General features: G+C 34.7%; 1 protein-coding gene across 1 annotated transcript in view; it reads right to left on the reverse strand.

Moving 5' to 3' along the window:
- Window positions 1-15,417, reverse strand: part of LOC149409942 (endoplasmic reticulum metallopeptidase 1-like) — a 31,691-nt gene extending 16,274 nt beyond the window's left edge. Inside the window, exons 1-8 of the mRNA XM_089649107.1 lie at window positions 15,205-15,417; window positions 13,454-13,633; window positions 6,773-6,929; window positions 4,550-4,677; window positions 3,623-3,751; window positions 2,455-2,575; window positions 1,391-1,545; window positions 244-391 (exon numbers count right to left, since the gene is read on the reverse strand). Coding sequence (XP_089505233.1) covers window positions 244-391; window positions 1,391-1,545; window positions 2,455-2,575; window positions 3,623-3,751; window positions 4,550-4,677; window positions 6,773-6,929; window positions 13,454-13,633; window positions 15,205-15,417 — 1,231 coding nt within the window. The remainder of the gene's footprint in view (window positions 1-243; window positions 392-1,390; window positions 1,546-2,454; window positions 2,576-3,622; window positions 3,752-4,549; window positions 4,678-6,772; window positions 6,930-13,453; window positions 13,634-15,204) is intronic.
- Between the last annotated feature and the right edge of the window lie 4,266 nt (window positions 15,418-19,683).

Raw genomic sequence — 19,683 nt, forward strand, 5'->3', positions numbered from 1 at the left:
GCATTAAAGTCTCTTTAAGCCATTTTTATTGCAGTGAATTCCAATATACCAGTAAGAAAATTAACTTCTAGCGATGTCACGATTTTCAAGCACTTTCTACCTCCTGGAAGACCTAACCTTATTAAGTACGTTTTCTACGAATCTTAGGGTAAAATATAATTCGAAGTAGAAATTTTCGAACTGTATTGATTATGCTATTCCTAACGAACGTCGTAGACAATATTCATTACATTCAAAACTTACAGTGTGTCAGGCGTGCCACGAACACGGTCACGCTGAGGATTGTGATTAAGAAGACGAAGACGTTGATGATGGTACCGATTTCCTCGGAGTAACTGATCATGAACCAACCCAGGTAATCGAGGTACACCACGCGTCCCTCCTTGTGCTCCTGTCATTTTGGAAGAATTATTATTATGGAATATCTATGAATATAAGCGGCGTAATAAAAATGGTAAAAACAAAATTACGTGGAAAAAACCTTAAAGCCCAGCTACACTACTCGCGAAGTTGATCGAATACGATAGTGTGGGCACGAACTTCGCTTCGCTTCGGGCAACTTCGCTTCGCTTCGCCCGACTTCCGATTGTTGTCGGTAAATGCGCCCGAGTCAAAGGACTCGAAGCGTTACTCGCGAAGTTGCACGAGTGTGTGGGCACGCACTTCGAACTTCGGCTAACTTCGTCGAAGCGTCGAAGCGAGTAGTGTAGCTGACACTTTAAAGTGTGAATTACATAAAAAAAACTAGAACCAATTCGATTCAATTGATTTGAGTTATTCCAAGAAATAAATGTTCTCCCTAGACCCGCAGAAAAGTCAATAGATGTCGCACATTAAAATAAAAATAAGATTTGTTTATCTGAATACACTGTCTAGGTCGCATTTAGTTCGGGTTGAATCTTGCGATCATACATAAAAATATGTGGTGAGAAAAATGAAGACAATGTTGGTAGCTCTAATTAGAAGTATGATACAGTTAAATATGACCGAAGGAGATAGGGTCCCATTAGCTCAGTTGGTAGAGCGGTGCCTCGGCAAAGCAAGGGTCCTGGGTTCGAGTCCTAGATGTGACCTATATTGTCTTCAATAATTAAACTATACAGAGTGTTAATAGACGTATTTGACAAACTTTAACCAGTAATTCCTTGCAGTATTTGAAGTAAAAGCTAGGATCGATGTGAGGTATTGGGCGGTTACTTGACTGAGTGACCAGTGTCGATATGTGAAAGAAATAATTTTTATTTATAAAAACTTCAAAAATTTCACCTGAGATCAAAATTTCAGTTTCTTTTTTTATTCCAAATAGTGTCAGGAATTACCGGTTACAGTCAGTCAAGTACGTCCCTCAACTCCCTGTCTGTATATTATGTGGTTGGAGTTTCAAATACACCTCTAAATTTTCCAGCTCCGGTGCGTGTCCCAGCAGCAGGAGCAGAGCGAGGATGTTTTTTCCCAGATGCTGATGACTGCCCAAAGGGATATAGGCCTCTTTGTCGTAAACCGTAGGGAGGACATGGCCATTGCGGACAAATGCAAAGTCTAAACCTGGACAAAAATTGATAAAATCAATAATTACATTTATCCCTATTTTCAACCCTTGTTTTTTTTATTTTGGTTTTGATATTGGTATTGATTTTTTTTTTCGTTTAATTTTTCTTTTTCTGATGAACCAAAATATTTTTGGCATATTTTTTGTTAAACTGTTTTTTAAAAGATTCCTGTTGTCGTCCTTTAATATGTGAAGTGAAATGTTTAAATATTAATATTAACATAGCATTTATATAGCATAGTTTAGTGTCATTTCACTTCACGTGCGCTTTATTATAACAAACTTAAAACTGTAGTATAGTATTAGTGGTCATGTTCTTAAAATTATTCCTACAGTGTGCCTTACCCAATACAGATCTAAAATTATAACACTAAATATACTGTTTATGCAAAGTGATGATAAAACTAAGAATAACATTAAAAATAAAACATAATATAAAACAGGAGGCAGTTTGTGCTCAGATATGAGAATCTTCTGAGCGGACATTTAAAAAAGGTACAATAAGGAGACAACCGAAACCAAATAATTATCAGAAGTTTGAGAATATGGCTTATTAAAAAAAATTGAAAAGAAGTTAAGATTTATGAATGGTAAGATTTTTTAAATAATTTTGTTTTTAAAGTCCGTTTAAATTCAGTAAAATTCTGGAGATTAGTAAGAGCTGAGAGAAGTCTATTCCAGATGAGCAAGCCTGTTACACTAAAAGAGCGATCATAGTAAACGGCTCGATTTGACCTAGAAAGTTTGATTAGACGATTACTAACATCTAGATCTGCTGACCTTAGAGTAAGCTGTTTATTGCTTAAGTTTTGTTCGATATATAGGCTGGCGCCATTTTTTGCAATGCTTTGAGGGTAATCAAGCATATCTTAAACTCTATATTATAATATTACGTTACACCTTACCAGGAATCTGTTTAAAATCTCTAAATATTCGGAAATCCGTGTCTGAAGGAATGAATCCACCCTGGAAAAGTTCTTCACCAAATATAAGTCCGTGGGGATGAGGTGCAGATCGAGCGTAGTACTGAAAACAAATGGGTGCTCACAGTTTCGATTTACCGATGAATTATTTTTGCGGCTGAAAGACGTCTTTCCACGCACATGTATAATACTGTGAAAAAATTATTATTTAGATTTACATTGATATATATTTATACTACCTAATTAAAATCGAGGTAAACGCTAATGAAACAAATATAAATTAAATTAAAAAATTTAATGAAATAAATAACTAAGTAAACTCCTCTTTTTTATGTGAAATGACGACCAGATTTTACTACAGTCAGTGTTATACTGCCCCAAAGAAGAATGAATATGTAAAAAAAGTTAGTTTATATAACACAAGGTAATTGAAAAGATATTTTTACTCTGGAACATCCACAAAGAGATGTTCGAGGAAACAAAACTTTTAACAATAAGAAAACTCACATATACAACACAGAATTCACTAAAACTTCACAAGTAGGTACACACATATGTTACACGACAACAGTGATAAAAGATATTTAAAGATCATGCACAAATGATATGGCAAGCAATCCATTAGCTACCAGGAGGAAATTTATATCATTGCCTTCTACGAAAGAGAATTGACATAGTTATTTAAAAAATATATATTCCTTCTGGCATATATTAACAAAATAATGAAGGTGTATACTATTGAAATGTATTTATTCGGGAACCCTTTCTAATGAAACAAGTGAAAATGTAATTTTCTGTACTGGAATTATATTTTTAAAAAGTATACAAGCCGTATCAAGTATTTAGTTGCCGTGAAAAACGCCAAAATCAACAAATAATAAATAGTGTGTGCAAAACTGAACGTAATATATATAAAAGCGGCTTAATTTTGAGACCAAAAAACAAGTAGGCACCATTTTTACCACAGTCCCTTTTTTGATGTGGTACCAGAAAAAAAATTTACAGTTCACTTTCTCATAACAAAAATCATCAAATACGTTGATGTACACGATACGAATGTTAACCATGTTCAACAAAAACAAGGTTGAACACAGAATCGATCCCTGTGGGACGCCACCATTTAATGCATAGGAAATAAACAGTGTCCTACCTCGAAGAGCCAACCGTTAGCAGGTCCAGATTGAAACAGAATGGCCCTTCCGCCAAGTCCAGCTCCCTCCATGTTTAGAAATACTTTAACTGTTTCTGCCCATCTGTGTGTCAGAAACAAGTGAGAGGCCTGCAACATAATACAAAATATACTTCCCATGGACAAATACACTTTAAGTACTACGCCAATAAACCCATTGAAACAATCCGGATAGAATACACCAACAAATAAATGTAGCATAATGTTTCTGTGTGGATCAAAACAGTTACATATTTTATCCAGAACTTCACAAACATCAAATTTCAAAGCATCATTTATTTACACGACCTAAAAACTTTAAAAATTACGTTAAAAACTAATTTGTCAAATTTTGCAATAGACTACATAATTGTAAAACCTTTGGAGATAAAGAAAGCACATAATGAAAGTATAACAATACTAAACTAAATAACAATAATAACCAATGGAATTTATTCACCCCTAACGCCTCTGACATTTTACAATGTACTTCTAATGAAATAATTTTACTTTTATTTTGTTTTATATGAAAATATTAATAATAAAATTGCTAACATTGAAATAATTTTTTTAAGTTTTTTCTTATGATGTGTTTATGGTAAACTTTGAAATGAAAATACAAAAAGTTGTGTTCTCTCTTTCTAACACTTTTAAAAAAGGTAATTATTCAGGATCGCTGTCCACGATTAATACGATTTTTTTAAATAAGACCTTTTGTTTTACCGAATATTTACCTAAAAAAATATATGTCACCTTAATACAAAATGAGACAGCATGACTTTTATGAGTTTGTATCTGAAAAATATCCCCCAAAAAGACTCTAAGTGTTTACGAGAAATATCTCTTAAAATTAAAAGATTGTGTGGCAAGACGAGACGTGTTGTGTGATTTGTCATTCTTTCTGCCCACCTGTAGAGAAGTTTCTTCTGCACCATTAAATAAGAAGACGATGTTGTGTTTTAGTCGGACCTCAGACTGTGTGAGAACCCTTACTAGTTCCATCATCACGGAGCATGCTATAGCAGCATCGGATGCACCTAAAGCAACAAACATAATTATTTAAAAATACTAATATCAGTTGTGACTCTGTCTGTCAATAACTCCAGTTCAATGAACCCTGGAATTATTGATTTAAATTTTAATATTATCTTCTTACCATAATAAAATCGGACTTCATCTATTTAGCAGATGATACAAAATTATTTGCCAACCACGTATACATCACGACCAACTGCAACACGACCTAAACGAAATATATCAATGGACAAAGGATTGCTTCTAAAACTCAATGTTGAAAAATGCCCTGTTCTACATATTGGAGAAACTTACCCTAAGCTTGCATACAAAATTAATGAAACACCTCTAAAACCTTGGAGTTACTATATCGCAAGACATGAAATGGAAACAGCATATAGCTGGGATGGTCAAAATAGCAAATTCATTAACACATTTAATCGGGAAAGCCTTCCTTGACATAACAACGGACTTGATGTTAAAAATTATATAAAACACATAAGCGACCTCTCCTGAAATATACTTTCCAAACATGTAGTCCATGTTTTGCGAAAGATACAGATCTAATAGAGGAGAGTATAGAGACGATTTACAAAAATACCAAGAGCTTTTAAATACCAGAAATATAAAGATAGACTAAAGGAAATAAGATTACCAACGTTAAAAGATAGAAGAGAAAGGGGTGACTTGATTGAGACTTTAAAAATTTTATCTAGACATTATAGTTGCCCTGGCATTCAAGAAATTTTCACCACCAACAAAGACATAAATCACTTCGTAGCAAATAGAATATTGGATGCATGGAACAAACTTCCACAACATGTCATCGATTCTATTAATATAAACCTATTTAAAACTCAATTGGATTCTTGTTTGGAGAAAAGAAAGGAATAACTCCAAAAAGTCGTTTTCTCAGGATCTATGGCACCGAAAGGACTGGAAATTCGGATACGAACTTGGAATTTTTGACTGAAGAGGAATCAATGATAAAATCTCAGTTCAGTTTATTTGTGGAAAAATCATCATTCTTACCCATTGTATAATACTCAATGTTCTTACCGGCATACATGCAAGACTTGGGTTAGAAGTTTGAAAATCATTTTCTCAGGATCTATGGCACCAAAAAGACTGAAATTTCGGATACGTTATTGGAATTTTGGTCTGAAGTGAAATCAATGATCGAATCTCAGTTAAGTGGCATTTGTAGAAAAATTATAATTCTTACGGGCATAAATGCAAGGCTTGGGTTCGAACTTTGAAGGACCTTTTCTGAGGCAGAAAGGCTTTGTGAGTTCTGAATGTCCCACTAGATTGAGTAGAAACTCTCACATATTATTACTTCATTTATAGTTGAAATATCTTCGACTTGTCAAATATTATTATTTTAACACTTATAAGCAGGTAGAGGGTAGAGCGGCAAATCTCGTCAGCGGCAATTATTTTGTCTCGGGAGATTTTTTCAATTTATATTGGTGTTTCAGAATAATATTTATTGCTACCAATAATTTGTTATCCTTTGTGCTGTGCATAAAACACAGTTTTTTAAACATTATCAAAATATTATAAAATTAACCTTAAGCAGCAGATTTTATTTTTCTAGGCGATGAATTAGTATCTTTCCGAGGGATTCTGTTAGAAGTATCTGATATTTTAGTAATATGTTCATATATTTTTAAAATAAACAACGAAAGTCCAATTATCGCCAATTTTCCAATCCTGTCCTAAATCCTGTATCTAAATTTCGCTAATAAACAATTAGTTAATGTTAATTAAGTGTTAATCTCAAGTGACCTACCAGGTAAGTATGGTTCTGTATGTCATCTCCATATATAGTTAGTAATAACATAGATCATTGTAGAAATATTTGTACAGCGCCCTTGAGGTTATTTTGCACAAAAACGGCGCTATAAAAAATCATCCAAATATTATTATCTATCAAAATTAATTCATATTTACCACGTGGAAAGATCAATTTTCTAGGCCTGCTAGGGAAAATTCGACCGAAGGTCCATCTAATTCGCTGGGCAGCGCGCCGAATATTTTTGTGCACGCCTTCTGCACTTACGTCGTTAAGATTTCGACTTTATTTTAGAGTAGTCCAGTTAAATTTATTCTTACCATCGCTTGTGGGAACAGTGTCGTAATGGCAGTTTAGAAGAATGCTGTGGGATGGATCGGACCCTTCCAGAAAGCCAATCACGTTCTGGATGTTCTCATATATATTGGTAAACCGCGGTTTGTACTCGAGCGTGTAAGCCCCGCTACCTTTTTGAACCTGAAAATAATATGAAATTAAACATACTAATTTAGGATGTTGGTGAATGGGTAAGTTGGTAATGTGAAGTATTCCTGCGTAATATTATTCAAATACCACAAACTAAGCCTATCTGACAAGTAGGTACCAACATTACTTTTTAGCCCACCATTTTAAACAGGCTTTTGGGACTTGTTATGCTTTTGAACAAATTTTATATATGACGCCGTAGAGAAATTAAATTTGAAGGGTAAACAGATGTAGTGATATCTCCAATTATAAAAAATATACAATGTTTTTTAATCGTTCTCGATGATTTTAAAAGTTTATAATATAAACTATCTTTGGGATTCAAAATTTTTTTGTCGACCTAACTAGGAGCTGGCTAATTGAGATCGGAGAACAGTAAGTTTGTCTGGGAGCATTCTAACTGGCCCTGGCGACTACTGGCCATTAGCTGCCATCTTGCGGACTTCCCCGCAAGCTCTATGCACTGCCCTCTGTAAAGCTCTTACTTCCCAACACTTACCTTATTATAAAAAAATCAAGCATGTATCTCAATAATTCATGTCTCTGCGACCAATGATTTATTGAAAGTCATCTCGAAAACTACAAAAAATCGTTGAACATCCATTGGGATGATTTTGGTACCCATATTGGTGCTCTACCTCTGGAATATATTTTGGGACATCCTGTATGGATATACTATTTCTTTTAGAAAGAGATAACACCACGCTTTGTATTTGCATCTGAAAGTTTACCATACATTTCCCAATTATTGTAATATATTCCAAAAAGTCATCGACCATAAAAAATTTTCACATTTTAGAAAGATTTGTCAAAGTTTGTGAATTTTTTAATAATTATTTTTGTATGAAACGAAAAAAAGTGAAGGGACAATAACCTTTATAATACATATGTGTAGTCAAACATACTTTTTAGTTTCATATAAAGTTGTATTTAATCTAAAAAAACAATCTAAAAATTTCCTCTATTTTTGAAATCAGAATTTTTATATTATAGCTTATGACAGTTTGTAGTATAAAAATCTGAAAAATTTTGGTGGGCTCCCAAAAACACTGAATCAATTATTGACATAATATAAAGGATTATATATTTTTTAAGAGTTATATATTTTTTAAAGAAGATATTACTAATAAATTTAAACGAAACATGAAACAAAACAAGCTACAGAAAAATAAAAAAATTAACTGGTCTCAACTGGGAATTGAACCCAGGATCTCTGTCTTACCGGGACAACGTCTCTAACCCCTCAACTATTGGGACCTCTTAATTATACGTAATTTTTGTCGATCTCATAATTTACAATTTTGCAATATTTTTTTTCCATATTTTTGGCAGCTATCTTTTTGAATGATAACTCACTAACTAACTAACCATCACGCCGTTTCCCCGCAGGGGTAGGCAGAGAGGATGGACTGCCAAACAACTCGGTCTTGGCACACACTTCTTGCCTCATTCACATTCATACATCGTCTCATACATACTCTTCTATTATTCTGACTCTTGACATGGCCCGACTCGAGTATCTGATTCACTTGATCGTGCCATGTCTACCTCGGGCGTCCCCGACTTCTGCTACCATTCTCATTTGCATCATATATCCTCCTTACACTCCTTCTCTTCGCTCATTAGCTCTACATACCCAAACCATATAAGCGTCCCTTGATTTAAGCGTTTCTTGATCTTACTTATTACGCTTACATCAGCCTTGCACTCTTTGCGGATCTCCACATTCCTCACACCTTAGTCACACATACGCCTCAGGGATACCATTTCAACAGCATTTAATCAACTTTCATCCTTTCTTTGCCAGTTCCATGCCTTACTTCCATACATCAGGGTAGGTACCAGCACTTCGTTGTGGACTGCTAACTTCGCTTCTTTGGACAATTTTTTTGTTAGCGCCAACTGCGTTTAGTCCTCCATTAATGGAGTCAACTGCATTTACTCTTCTTTCAATATCTCTGCCAGCCTTTCCCATCTCTCTAGAACATACTTCCTAAATACACAAACTCATCCACCTGCTGCAAGTATTCCTCATTCACAACTATATTGCGCACTGTTTTAGTACTTTTTCTTTCAAACACCATTACTTTAGACTAACTTACATTCATCATTAACTCATTCTTCATACATACTTCGTTCATCCTAGACACGAGAGACTGTAGATTATCCATAGTATTAGCAATCAGCACCGCATCATCAGCATACAACAGGCAACATACTTTCAGATTACTCAAATTGAATGATCAAAAAGTTACAACGAATCAGTTTGTAACCTAGATAGCGTCTCGGATAAACCTAATATTTTTCACCGTAGTTCCTTATTCTTTATTCAAAATGTGCATATGAATTTGTTTCAAATGCTTATGTGAATAATTAGAGTAAAGATACGTTACTAATAAGACAACTGAATTAGGTCAAGTGGACATACTTTATCGGCCCGTTATAAAGAGGTGCTACATTTTTTGTTTTATTAGTATGAATACAAAGTGTTTTGTATTTTTTAAATATTAGCGTATCTTATTCTTTCGTCGCTTCCCCGCTCCGTGCAACTCGCTTTGTTCCCCATTCTCTCATGGACTAGTCTACTAACATGAATATCTATGCTCAACACGCTCCTTTGTCATATCTCCTATCGCAACTATTATCTGTGTATATTCTAAAATATATATTTGTTTCTGTATTTCATGATTAGATATTTATTACGTTGATAAGAGACAACAGGTTTTTAAAAACAAAGTACATGACAACTAGCTTATAATCCAATAATTTATTATACTGCTACGTACTAGGAAAGCAATAAAATAACTATTATTGTTCATAAGCTCGTAAATGCGATTGATAACATTTTCCTTCTATTTGAATTTTACTTTTGTTTTCGGGAATGAATGAATTCAAATCATAGAAGCAGAAATCAAACCACTTCCAGACTTCCGATCAAGCTGGAACTCAGCAAATAGACTCGTTGTCGGTGAACAGTGCATTCTATCAACTTTTTGTGACAATTACATAAACACACACGTGGACATACACGCGTTTCTCTGAAATGATGACATTATGGCAGTAAGTCGGCCAGTTCCTGGGTAGGAAGATTCAATCTTCAGTAAAAATAGATTTTTTAGAAATGTTTTTTCTCTTTTAGGTTCTGTTTAATTTATTTTTCTATTGTGGATAGTTACGTCTGACTATCTACTGACAGACTTCTGATTTCAATCAAATCCATGAATTTGATATTGTCTAATATTTGATCACGTTGAAGAATTCTTACATGGCCCACCGTTGAAAGCTCCGTTATAACCTCTATTTCATTAACCCTCCAGTTATCTAGGTGGAAATCTGGTAATGGGATCCCAAGGTGACACGCCAGCGTTACTGTTATATAAATACATATATTTTTAAGTATATTTTATTTGGATTCCCGGACATGTTGGTATCATGGATAATGATATTGCGGATGCCTTTTCAAAACAAGGAGCGTCCAACCCTGTTGTTACCCTCGTAAACCACATTCCCCTATCTGACATTTTTTCCATCATCAAAGATAGATCCCGCAATGTTTGAGCAGAGTATTGGCACATTGCTAGTCAATCCAAGGGAGCCTGCTATGCCTCAATACAAAGGACTATTCCATCAAAACCGTGGTTTCAGCAATTCCCTCATTTTTCCAAAAAAAAAATTTCTTCACTCATTCGAATGAGGATCGGACATTGTTCCGTTCCTTCCCATCTTTTTAAAATTCACGTTGTTGACTCCCCAGATTGTACATTCTGTGGTCTAGAAGTGGGAACTTTAGATCACATATTTTTTGGTTGTCCCTCTCTAAACAAATATCCTCTCTTCTATCAAGTCTTATCTAAAATTGCCTCCCCTCCATTCAACATCTCATCTCTTCTAAGTCTGAACTCGACTCCAATTTTCATTATAATTTTGAAATTTGCCTATTTAAATAAAATTAATATTTAAATTCACCTTTCATTTCTCAATAATTTTAAATGATGGCCAAGAACACCCTTGAAGGGTGAAAGCCAGAAATAATAAGAAAAAAAAAGTATATTTAATTTAGTTATAAAATTTCAGATTTTATACCTAGTAAACTATGTACTATAAAAATATTCCATTACCAACTAACTAACTAACCATCACGCCGTTTCCCTGCAGGGGTAGGCAGAGATGACGGGCCACCAAACAACTCGGTCACACCACACACTCCATGCCTCATTCACATTCATACACCGTCTCATACATACTCTTCTATTATTCTGACTGTTGACATGGCCCGACTCGAGTATCTGATTCACTTGTTCGTGCCATGTCTTCCTCGGGCGTCCCCGACTTCTGCTACCATTCACATTTGCATTGTATATTCTCCTTATCATCGTGTAAACTCCTTTCTTCGCTCATTCGCTCTACATGCCCAAACCATGTAAGCGTCCCTTTTTTGATCTTAATCATTACGCTTACATCAGCCTTGCACTCTTTGCGGATCTCCACATTCCTCACACGATCATACATGGTTTTACCACACATACGCATCAGGAATCTCATTTCAACAGCATTCAGTCTACTTTTAACTACAACAATTGAGATATAACCCACGAAAAACTGCAAGACTTCTGGCTTCCTTAACATATAAAGATTTAATTTGACCGTGGTCGAGGGGAAAGGCTCTCTACTAGCAATCCGGAGGTCGCGGGTTTAAATCAAATCATGCGCAAAGTAAAAAATATATGACCATTTTGTGTAATTCATTTAAAATAATATAAAGTATAGTTGCGGTACATTAAAGAGTTGAAGTACTGTCAGTATCGTTGTTATATCTGCCTTTACTCAAACAGACTTCGGGTGTTGGGAACTCTTTAAGGTTAAACGCAACGCTCGTTGTATTCTACGTGTTCACAGATGGCGTTAATTAATTAATTTTGTTTAAATACGCTTTTGCAAGGTATTGCTTTACAGTATTAAGACAAATTATTTGTTTGCGCCCTCATATACGCAATATGAATATGAATAAATAGTTTTGTCCATATAAAAACTCAATTCTATCGAGAAAGGCATACAAATACAATATTGGATTGAATCATCGGTAAAATATTGTATTTGTGTGCCTTTCTCGAAAGAATTAAGTCTTTAAACGAACAAAACTATTGATTCATATTCATATTGCGTATATACGGGCGCAAACAAATGATTTGTCTTAATATTGTAAAGCAATACCTTGCAAAAGCGTATTTAAACAAAATTAATTAATTAACGCCATCTGTGAACACGTAGAATACAACGAGCGTTGCGTTTAACCTTAAAACAGTAAAAGGTTCTTTATATAAATGTGTTTATTTACGTTACAATAACCTGTCTGGCTAGTTAACTGTTAACTGTTCGTTACCCGGGGGTAGGTAAATCTCTGCGCCCCAGGAGCTTGCTCTGTGATAAAATAATCTCGCAAGTACCTATTACACTCTAGCAACATCTGACGGACTCTGGCGTAAGCTTTATGACTACCGCCATCTATCGATTAAATACTCAACCTTATTACCATACATCACAATCGCCCTGGTGTAAGACGACGATTCGGAATTGAAAAGTTGCATTAAATGGCTTTAGCCATCTTTAGTGACCAAATCTGAATATACAGGTACTTCACCACCTTCCTCTTCCCATCTCCTTCTCCTCTCCATTACCCTCAGCTTCACAACACACCTCAATTAGTATGCTATAATCTCACTGGCTCCAGAACGTTGGGAGCAGTTGGGAATTTCACTGTGTGAAAGTTTTGAAAATAGTTTAAATGAAAATTTTACAAAAAATTATGAATGATTAACTTTTTTATTAGAACTGAAAATGAGTTCCAAAAAATATATGTATATTTTAAAATAGTTTTCATCTTCTTCGAAATTAATAAAACTATCGCGTTTCTCTTAGCTTTCAACGTTTTCTTTTTTTACCGTTAATATGAAGTGATTCATACGTAATTAACCCTAATTTACGTGTTTTTGTTTTTTTTTAATGATAAACAAATGTTTATAAGACAAGAATAATTAGCCATCTTGAAAAAAAACCTTGTCTTATAAAATTATTAGTTTATCATTAAAAAAATAATAATATTTGACAAGTCAAAATATTTCACCAACAAATGTAGATATAATATGTCTCGACGCCATCTAGTGGGAAATTTAGCACTAACAAAGCCTTTCCTACAAAAATAAAGTTGGTTGTTTACAGATGAAAAAGATATTGTAAGCAGCAATTGTTGATTGAAGTACTAGTACATATTGAATTATTTGGCGGGTTGGAAATAAGCCGACGTGGCTCAGAGGTCCAGAATATCTGACCGGACATCAGAAGGTATGAATGTGGTTTAATGTGTGAAGGTGTTTGTATTGATATTATAGGCGACTAATTATTGCTTGTAATAATTTACGTGTTTTGGTTTAAAAGTTTGATAGCCTAAACATATTTCAGATGCTTTAATTAAATTCTGCTAGTAGATACACATTGAAGTTATGGTCACTATGTTGTACCTCGTACTTCAGTGACTGGGAGCTGTGCGCCTTCAGCTGGGCTAGCATCAGCTCCTCCTGAAGTAGCTTCGGCGCCTGGATCCTGTTCTGGTACGTGCCCACCACCCTCGGGCCAAGGCTGGTCAGGCTGCGCAGGGTGTTCCTCGACCTCTCACCGCTGAATAACTGCGGGTTAGCCAACTGAAATACATATAAGATTAAGGCGATGCCATACGTAGTAATGCAAAATCATGTGTTTTTGGTTTGAAAATTCGGTCGCCTAGAAATGTTTCAGATGCTTGAATTAAATACTGCGAGTAGAATACATCTTGGCCTTTGCAATAATCGAGTTTTTTTTAGATAAGTCTTTTTATAAGCCCAGAAAAAAATAATGTATAAGGCCTATGAAAACTGCTTTAAAGTTCAAAATCTCCTAATTACGAACCCATTTTCGGTCATGATTTTATTGTATAGTGTGGCAAATTAAGTTGTTTATAAAATGATCAAAAAAAATTAAATATTTATGCCTGAACATCCACAAAATAAAATAAAAGGCACTTTTTGGCCATGTTTTTTTTCTTGGGTTCTGTAAGGGTTGTTATTGATAGCGGCTCAATTTAAAATATTACACGACGTAGTGCATCGCCTTAAGGAATTCATAATATGCACAATTTGATACATGGTCCATACCTCTTGGAATGCTATAAGTTGCTCCTATCAAACATCTACTGCCAGGTGCGGCACCACGGTCTGCTATGCATACCACATGGCAGAACAGATGGAGGTGTATTGGTTCAGCACAGTATGACTGCATAAATAACATATCTCTTGATATATTCAGCCTAAACGTTGAAGATTTCAAGAAACATTCTCTTAATTCATGTCATACTTTTTACGTTCAACACTTACCTGTTCACTGAGCTATTTTCAGGACACACATAGAGTGGACTGCATGCAGGACCATTCTTGTTTTCTCGCCGATATTTGAGGGAACATGACGTCATACATGGTTTCACCACATATACGCCTTCGGGAACTCATTTCAAAAGCGTTCAGTCAATTTTCATGCATCCTCTGCCAATTCCAAGCATCTCCTCCATACATCAGGGTTGGAATCAACCATAGATATCTAAAATGAAAGATAAGCCCACCAGGTAAAGTGGAACAAACCAAGTTGCGTGACCGTCTACGTTTCAAAGATTTGTCATTAAATGAATCACACCGTATACAGGAGACTCGCATTGTAACATCACTATTTAGTCTTTGAATTACTAGTCCTTTTTACAATGGCGTGCACCTTAACTGCTTGCATCCCAAATCGGGTAAACAAAATTCGGACTTGTTTCAAATATTTAATATTTTGTAACACTATTTAATTAAAACACCTTCACAAATGTGTTATAATTTACCCACCTCACTCAGACTGTTAGCGTCGCTACGCTTGGCGGTTTGGTTAAAAACGAACATTCAGATCGTGCGCATAAAAGTACCGCAACGGACTATGCTGCAAACCGTTTGTCTTGCTTTAGCGAAAATTACTTTTCTGCGCAGGGTCTGGTTATTTCAATGTGCGCTATTCGGCGGTCAACGTACAACTGATGACGTAATTAATTCAAAGCATTTTCGAACCCTCCTGGTGCCAAACATTTGGTCACGTGGCTTCCATCCAGCTCGTCGAAATGATAACAAAAAATTGTTAGGGCAAGTTTTATGTCCATGGAACCAATACTTCATTGTGGACTATTTAATTATGTACATCTGTTTGTACTTACCGCTTCTTCTTTAGTGACTCCATCCGGTAGAATATGGTCGATGAGGTGCACAATGTAGAAGGCCAGACAGCCAGCCAACAGTATGACCACGGGCCATCTCCAGGATACAGAGTGGACTGTGTGCTGCACCACTTTGCTCTTAACTTTTGGTCGTGCCAAGTCATTGCTATTGGAGGGAATGGGCTCTGACCCAAGAACGTTCAGGTTCACCATTACTGCGCAGGGAAATCACTATTGAAAATGCAAATGTTAAAAATATTATTTTATTTTATTGGGAAAACCAACAATCTAAAATCAATGACCATTTTTCACGACGATCTATCAAATCTAACCAATTTCACGACGTTCTATCAAACATGACAATTTTTCACGACTTTCCATCAAATCTAAGGATTTTTCACAACGATCTATCAAATCTAACCATTTTCACGACGTTCTATCAAATCTGACAATTTTTCACGGCGGTCTATCAAATCTCACGATTTCTTACGACGTACTAAAAATTCTGAACATTTCTCACGACGTTCAAGCAAATCTAACAATTTCTCACGCCGTTCTTTCAAATATAACAATTTCTCGCGACGTTCTCTCAAATCTAACAATTTTTCACGACGTTCTATCAAATCTGACGATTTTACGAATGAATTTAACCACATTTGGTCGGTTTTAATGAAGCTTTTATGAACTTATTGAGTTATAATTATGCAGTTTAATGTGCAAAATATGTTGATTCCATTATGACAAATAATGTGTTCGGGAATAGTTGAAACGGTTCATATGCGTTGTGTGTATTTACCTCTACGAAGATAATGAATGATGGGAAATTATACCATATATTTATTTACTGTGTATTTGATATTAAATAGTGCGAATAAACAGGACAAAATTTCGGCGAGCCGAGCCACGAATTCCGGGAAAGGAACACAGCAACCGCAAGAGGCGTTTCGCGCCGTTTGTGGTTGCTACGTTCCTTTCCTAAAATTCGCGGCTCGGCTCGCGGAAATTTTGTCCTGTTATACTGTTACAATGATAAAAAAGTGTGAGAGGATTACAAAATTTTTGCAGATACATAGTAATTATATGTAGTGTCTATATAAATATGTCGTGTCTATATAAATATGTCGTGTACACGTGGCCTAACCATAGTTTGATAAATAGCTTTAAACACCAAAAAAGCTGTCACAATAAACATAAAACCAGAAGAACTTAATATTATTAATATAAAATTATTGTTATTTGATTATTGTAAATTCTTTAAAAAAATTCTCACAAATTATCGATTATGTATAATGGTTTATGTCTTGAATAAAATGAATGAATAACACAGAAACTATGAGTGAATTTAACACAAAAACAAATGTTTTGTAAGATTTTTCAACTGGGTTCGCTTGATCTCATTTACAGCAATAAAACAATAAAAGATAAAGAAATGATGATTAAATATTGCTGGGGAACCTTTTAATAGATTTAAATACTTCGCTAGATTATAATATACATGTACAAGCTATTGAAAGAATACAAAATACTTTTTTACGCAAATTGGTTGAATATGTTTATTAAAAAATTATCTGAATATGTTAAATTGTCAGACAGAAGGATCATCTTCACTGACTTCAAATATTTGAATGGCGAAATTTTTAAAGTTTTTTTAATCTATTTTTTTTAAATCTTTCATATTTCGTCACTGGTCAGTCAGCCGAGTAACCACTGAACTGCTCACATCGACCCTGACTCATTTTCTGTTTTTAACTAATATTAACTAATTTCACAGGAAGCCATTTTTTTTACTGCAAATAATGTCAGGAATCACTGGTTAAAGGGAGTGACAGATTTATTTTTATTTATTTATGTCTGTTCGAGGAACGAACAAGGGTTGGAATAGCCGTACTTTAAAGGGCTATTCCACACAGATAAAGCATAAATGAAGTCTATGGCTTGTGACAAGCGAATGCGAAAACACAATTCGTAAGGTTATTCACAATCAACTTACCGGGTGGCGGATGAAATCTCCATGGTGAGACTCATCTGTCAGCACTCGAACGGGATCGTGGTTCGTTAGCACTCGTTATTTTAAATTAAATTGCGATAAAATACTATTAAGTGATTATTCCGATAGATAACCGGCGATGGTGTACACGTTGGGTTTGACAGAACGGCTCACGGCACTCGTGGTTATAGCTGACGTGTGCGAATGTGAACTGCACAGTTCAAATTCTGACGATACTATTGGTTAGCACACGGCCTGTCAAAAGCAATCGGCGTGACGGAACAATGTCTATTCTTGAATACACATTTTACAAATGATTACAGTGGTTTATATTGTAGTACAGAGAAAAAAGGACAAAAAAAAGATTACACTATAAGTACAAATCGTTTTATTACCACATTCCACATTACCACATTCCTCCCCATACAATCCCATACAGACCTGTCACACCTAAAAATATGATATGTTTTAAGTGTGGGCGTGGCGACGATATGCGTCCAGATCTACTAGACAGGCTATATTTGAAAAAAGGGCCATAGGCAGAAGAGATGGTCAGAGAAATTTACGCAGTAACTACGCTTTTGTCATCTGTCAAAGTGACAGATCCCATACAAAGAAATGATATTCCGCGGCAGTTCCCGAATTAATCTGAGGCCCTTCTCCTGAGGAAATTTATAGCGTAATGTGTCACCTCAACACATAATACTTTTTATTGGAATGCGTTAATGCAGAATAAATAATCTCCCAAAGGATTGTACCAAAATGATACGAGGTTTACAAATAAATTTTTAGCATCGTATTTACGTACAAATTTATGATTGATAAGGTAATCTTTATTGCCGTATTTATTTGAGAGTAATGAATAATTCACATAAGCATCAACAGTCAAATTTATAAAAATAAGTCTATTATGGGCACTTTGGCTAATTTATTTATTTACTAGCGCAGAGCCGTAAAAAATTAAGTAGATTATTGTATATCTTGAAATAAAAAAAGTAGATTATTGTATATCTTGAAATATCTTTGTCCAAATGTTGTATTTGTTTTAGGTGATTGCAATTTGTTGTTCGTTGGCTTTAAACTGTGTGTTTTGTGTATTTAAGTAAAAAAATATATACTATAGAAACATACAGTACATTGGTTACAATGGTAAAACAATTTATATTAGAGATGTTCCGACTAGTCGGTAAAGCCGACTATCCGGCCACTATTGTAGTCGTCGATTAGTCGGCGACTAATCGGCAAAGAGCGCCGACTATCCGGCTTCTTACGTTGTATGTATTTCTCAATAATATGAATGCGGGGGAACTCCATGAAATAAAAACCTTGATTATATATATATATATATTTTTTTTTTTATAATCAGTCTTATACATTAAAAAATGTAAAGCAATCTTTCATTTGGTAATCAGTTTTTAAAATTACTTGCTTGAAAAGAAAACATAATTATGACATTTATTGAACAAAATTAGTACCTATCCTAATTAACATAAAAAACAACATAATATCTTCTTATCTTCAATGATCATTTATAAGTATTTCTTATTATTAAAATAAAAAGTAGATTTTTTAAATTAACAAACTCAGTTATATGTATTAAAGCAAGATTGTACGTACAAGATGCACAGTAATATATGTATAAATTATATATATATATATATCCAAAAATTCTAAACATGAACTGTTTGATAAAAACAAAAAAAAATGAAAAAAACATATTTCTTATAACCATACCTACATAATCTAATCAAATCAAAGTCACAATTTTGACAACCAAAAATATCATAATCTCCTTATATTTTTTATAACTTACTTATATTTTTTTAATTAAGGGTGAATTATGATGTAAGAAGACAAAAGCTTCTGCCCTTTCTGGTAGCAATCGATTTCTTTTTTGTTTCATATATATTATGTTTCCGGCCTCTGAGAACAGCTTCTCACTGTAAACAGAACTTGCGGGACAGCAGAGGTACACTTTGGCAATGCGCGACATTTCAGGGTACCTAGAACTATCCCCGAAACCGTAATCGGCTTAGCCGACTAGTCGGTCTTATTACAACCGACTAATCGGCTAGTCGGCGAAAGTCATAATCGGCACATCTCTAATTTATATATATTAAATATTTCAAGTAATTTCTCTTATGTGTTATGTATATTTAGCAATTACTGGGTGAGGGTGTAGTGTAGAGGTGTGTAGATATGTATGTTTGAGTGTGTGTGTTTATGTATGCGCATTGAACAGTTTATAATATTATTGACATGATGCCACATTTAAATTTTGGCAGTGAATCGGAAAATATGTCGACTGTCCACAGATATGGCAACCAATTCGTGAATCGTTGAGCTCTTGTAGGAGAAGGTTTATGTAAACATTAAATATAGTGGGATACATATTACCTCCTTGCCTGACTCTGCTTTTAAGGAATGAGGGTTTTGAAGAAGCTCCTGTCCATTGAATGTAGTTTTTCTGTTGTCTGTACCAAATAACTAGG

This window comes from Hesperophylax consimilis, chromosome 29 (genome assembly GCF_061612785.1).
Source record: "Hesperophylax consimilis isolate HC1 chromosome 29, BYU_Hcon_1.0, whole genome shotgun sequence".
Taxonomy (NCBI): domain Eukaryota; kingdom Metazoa; phylum Arthropoda; class Insecta; order Trichoptera; family Limnephilidae; genus Hesperophylax; species Hesperophylax consimilis.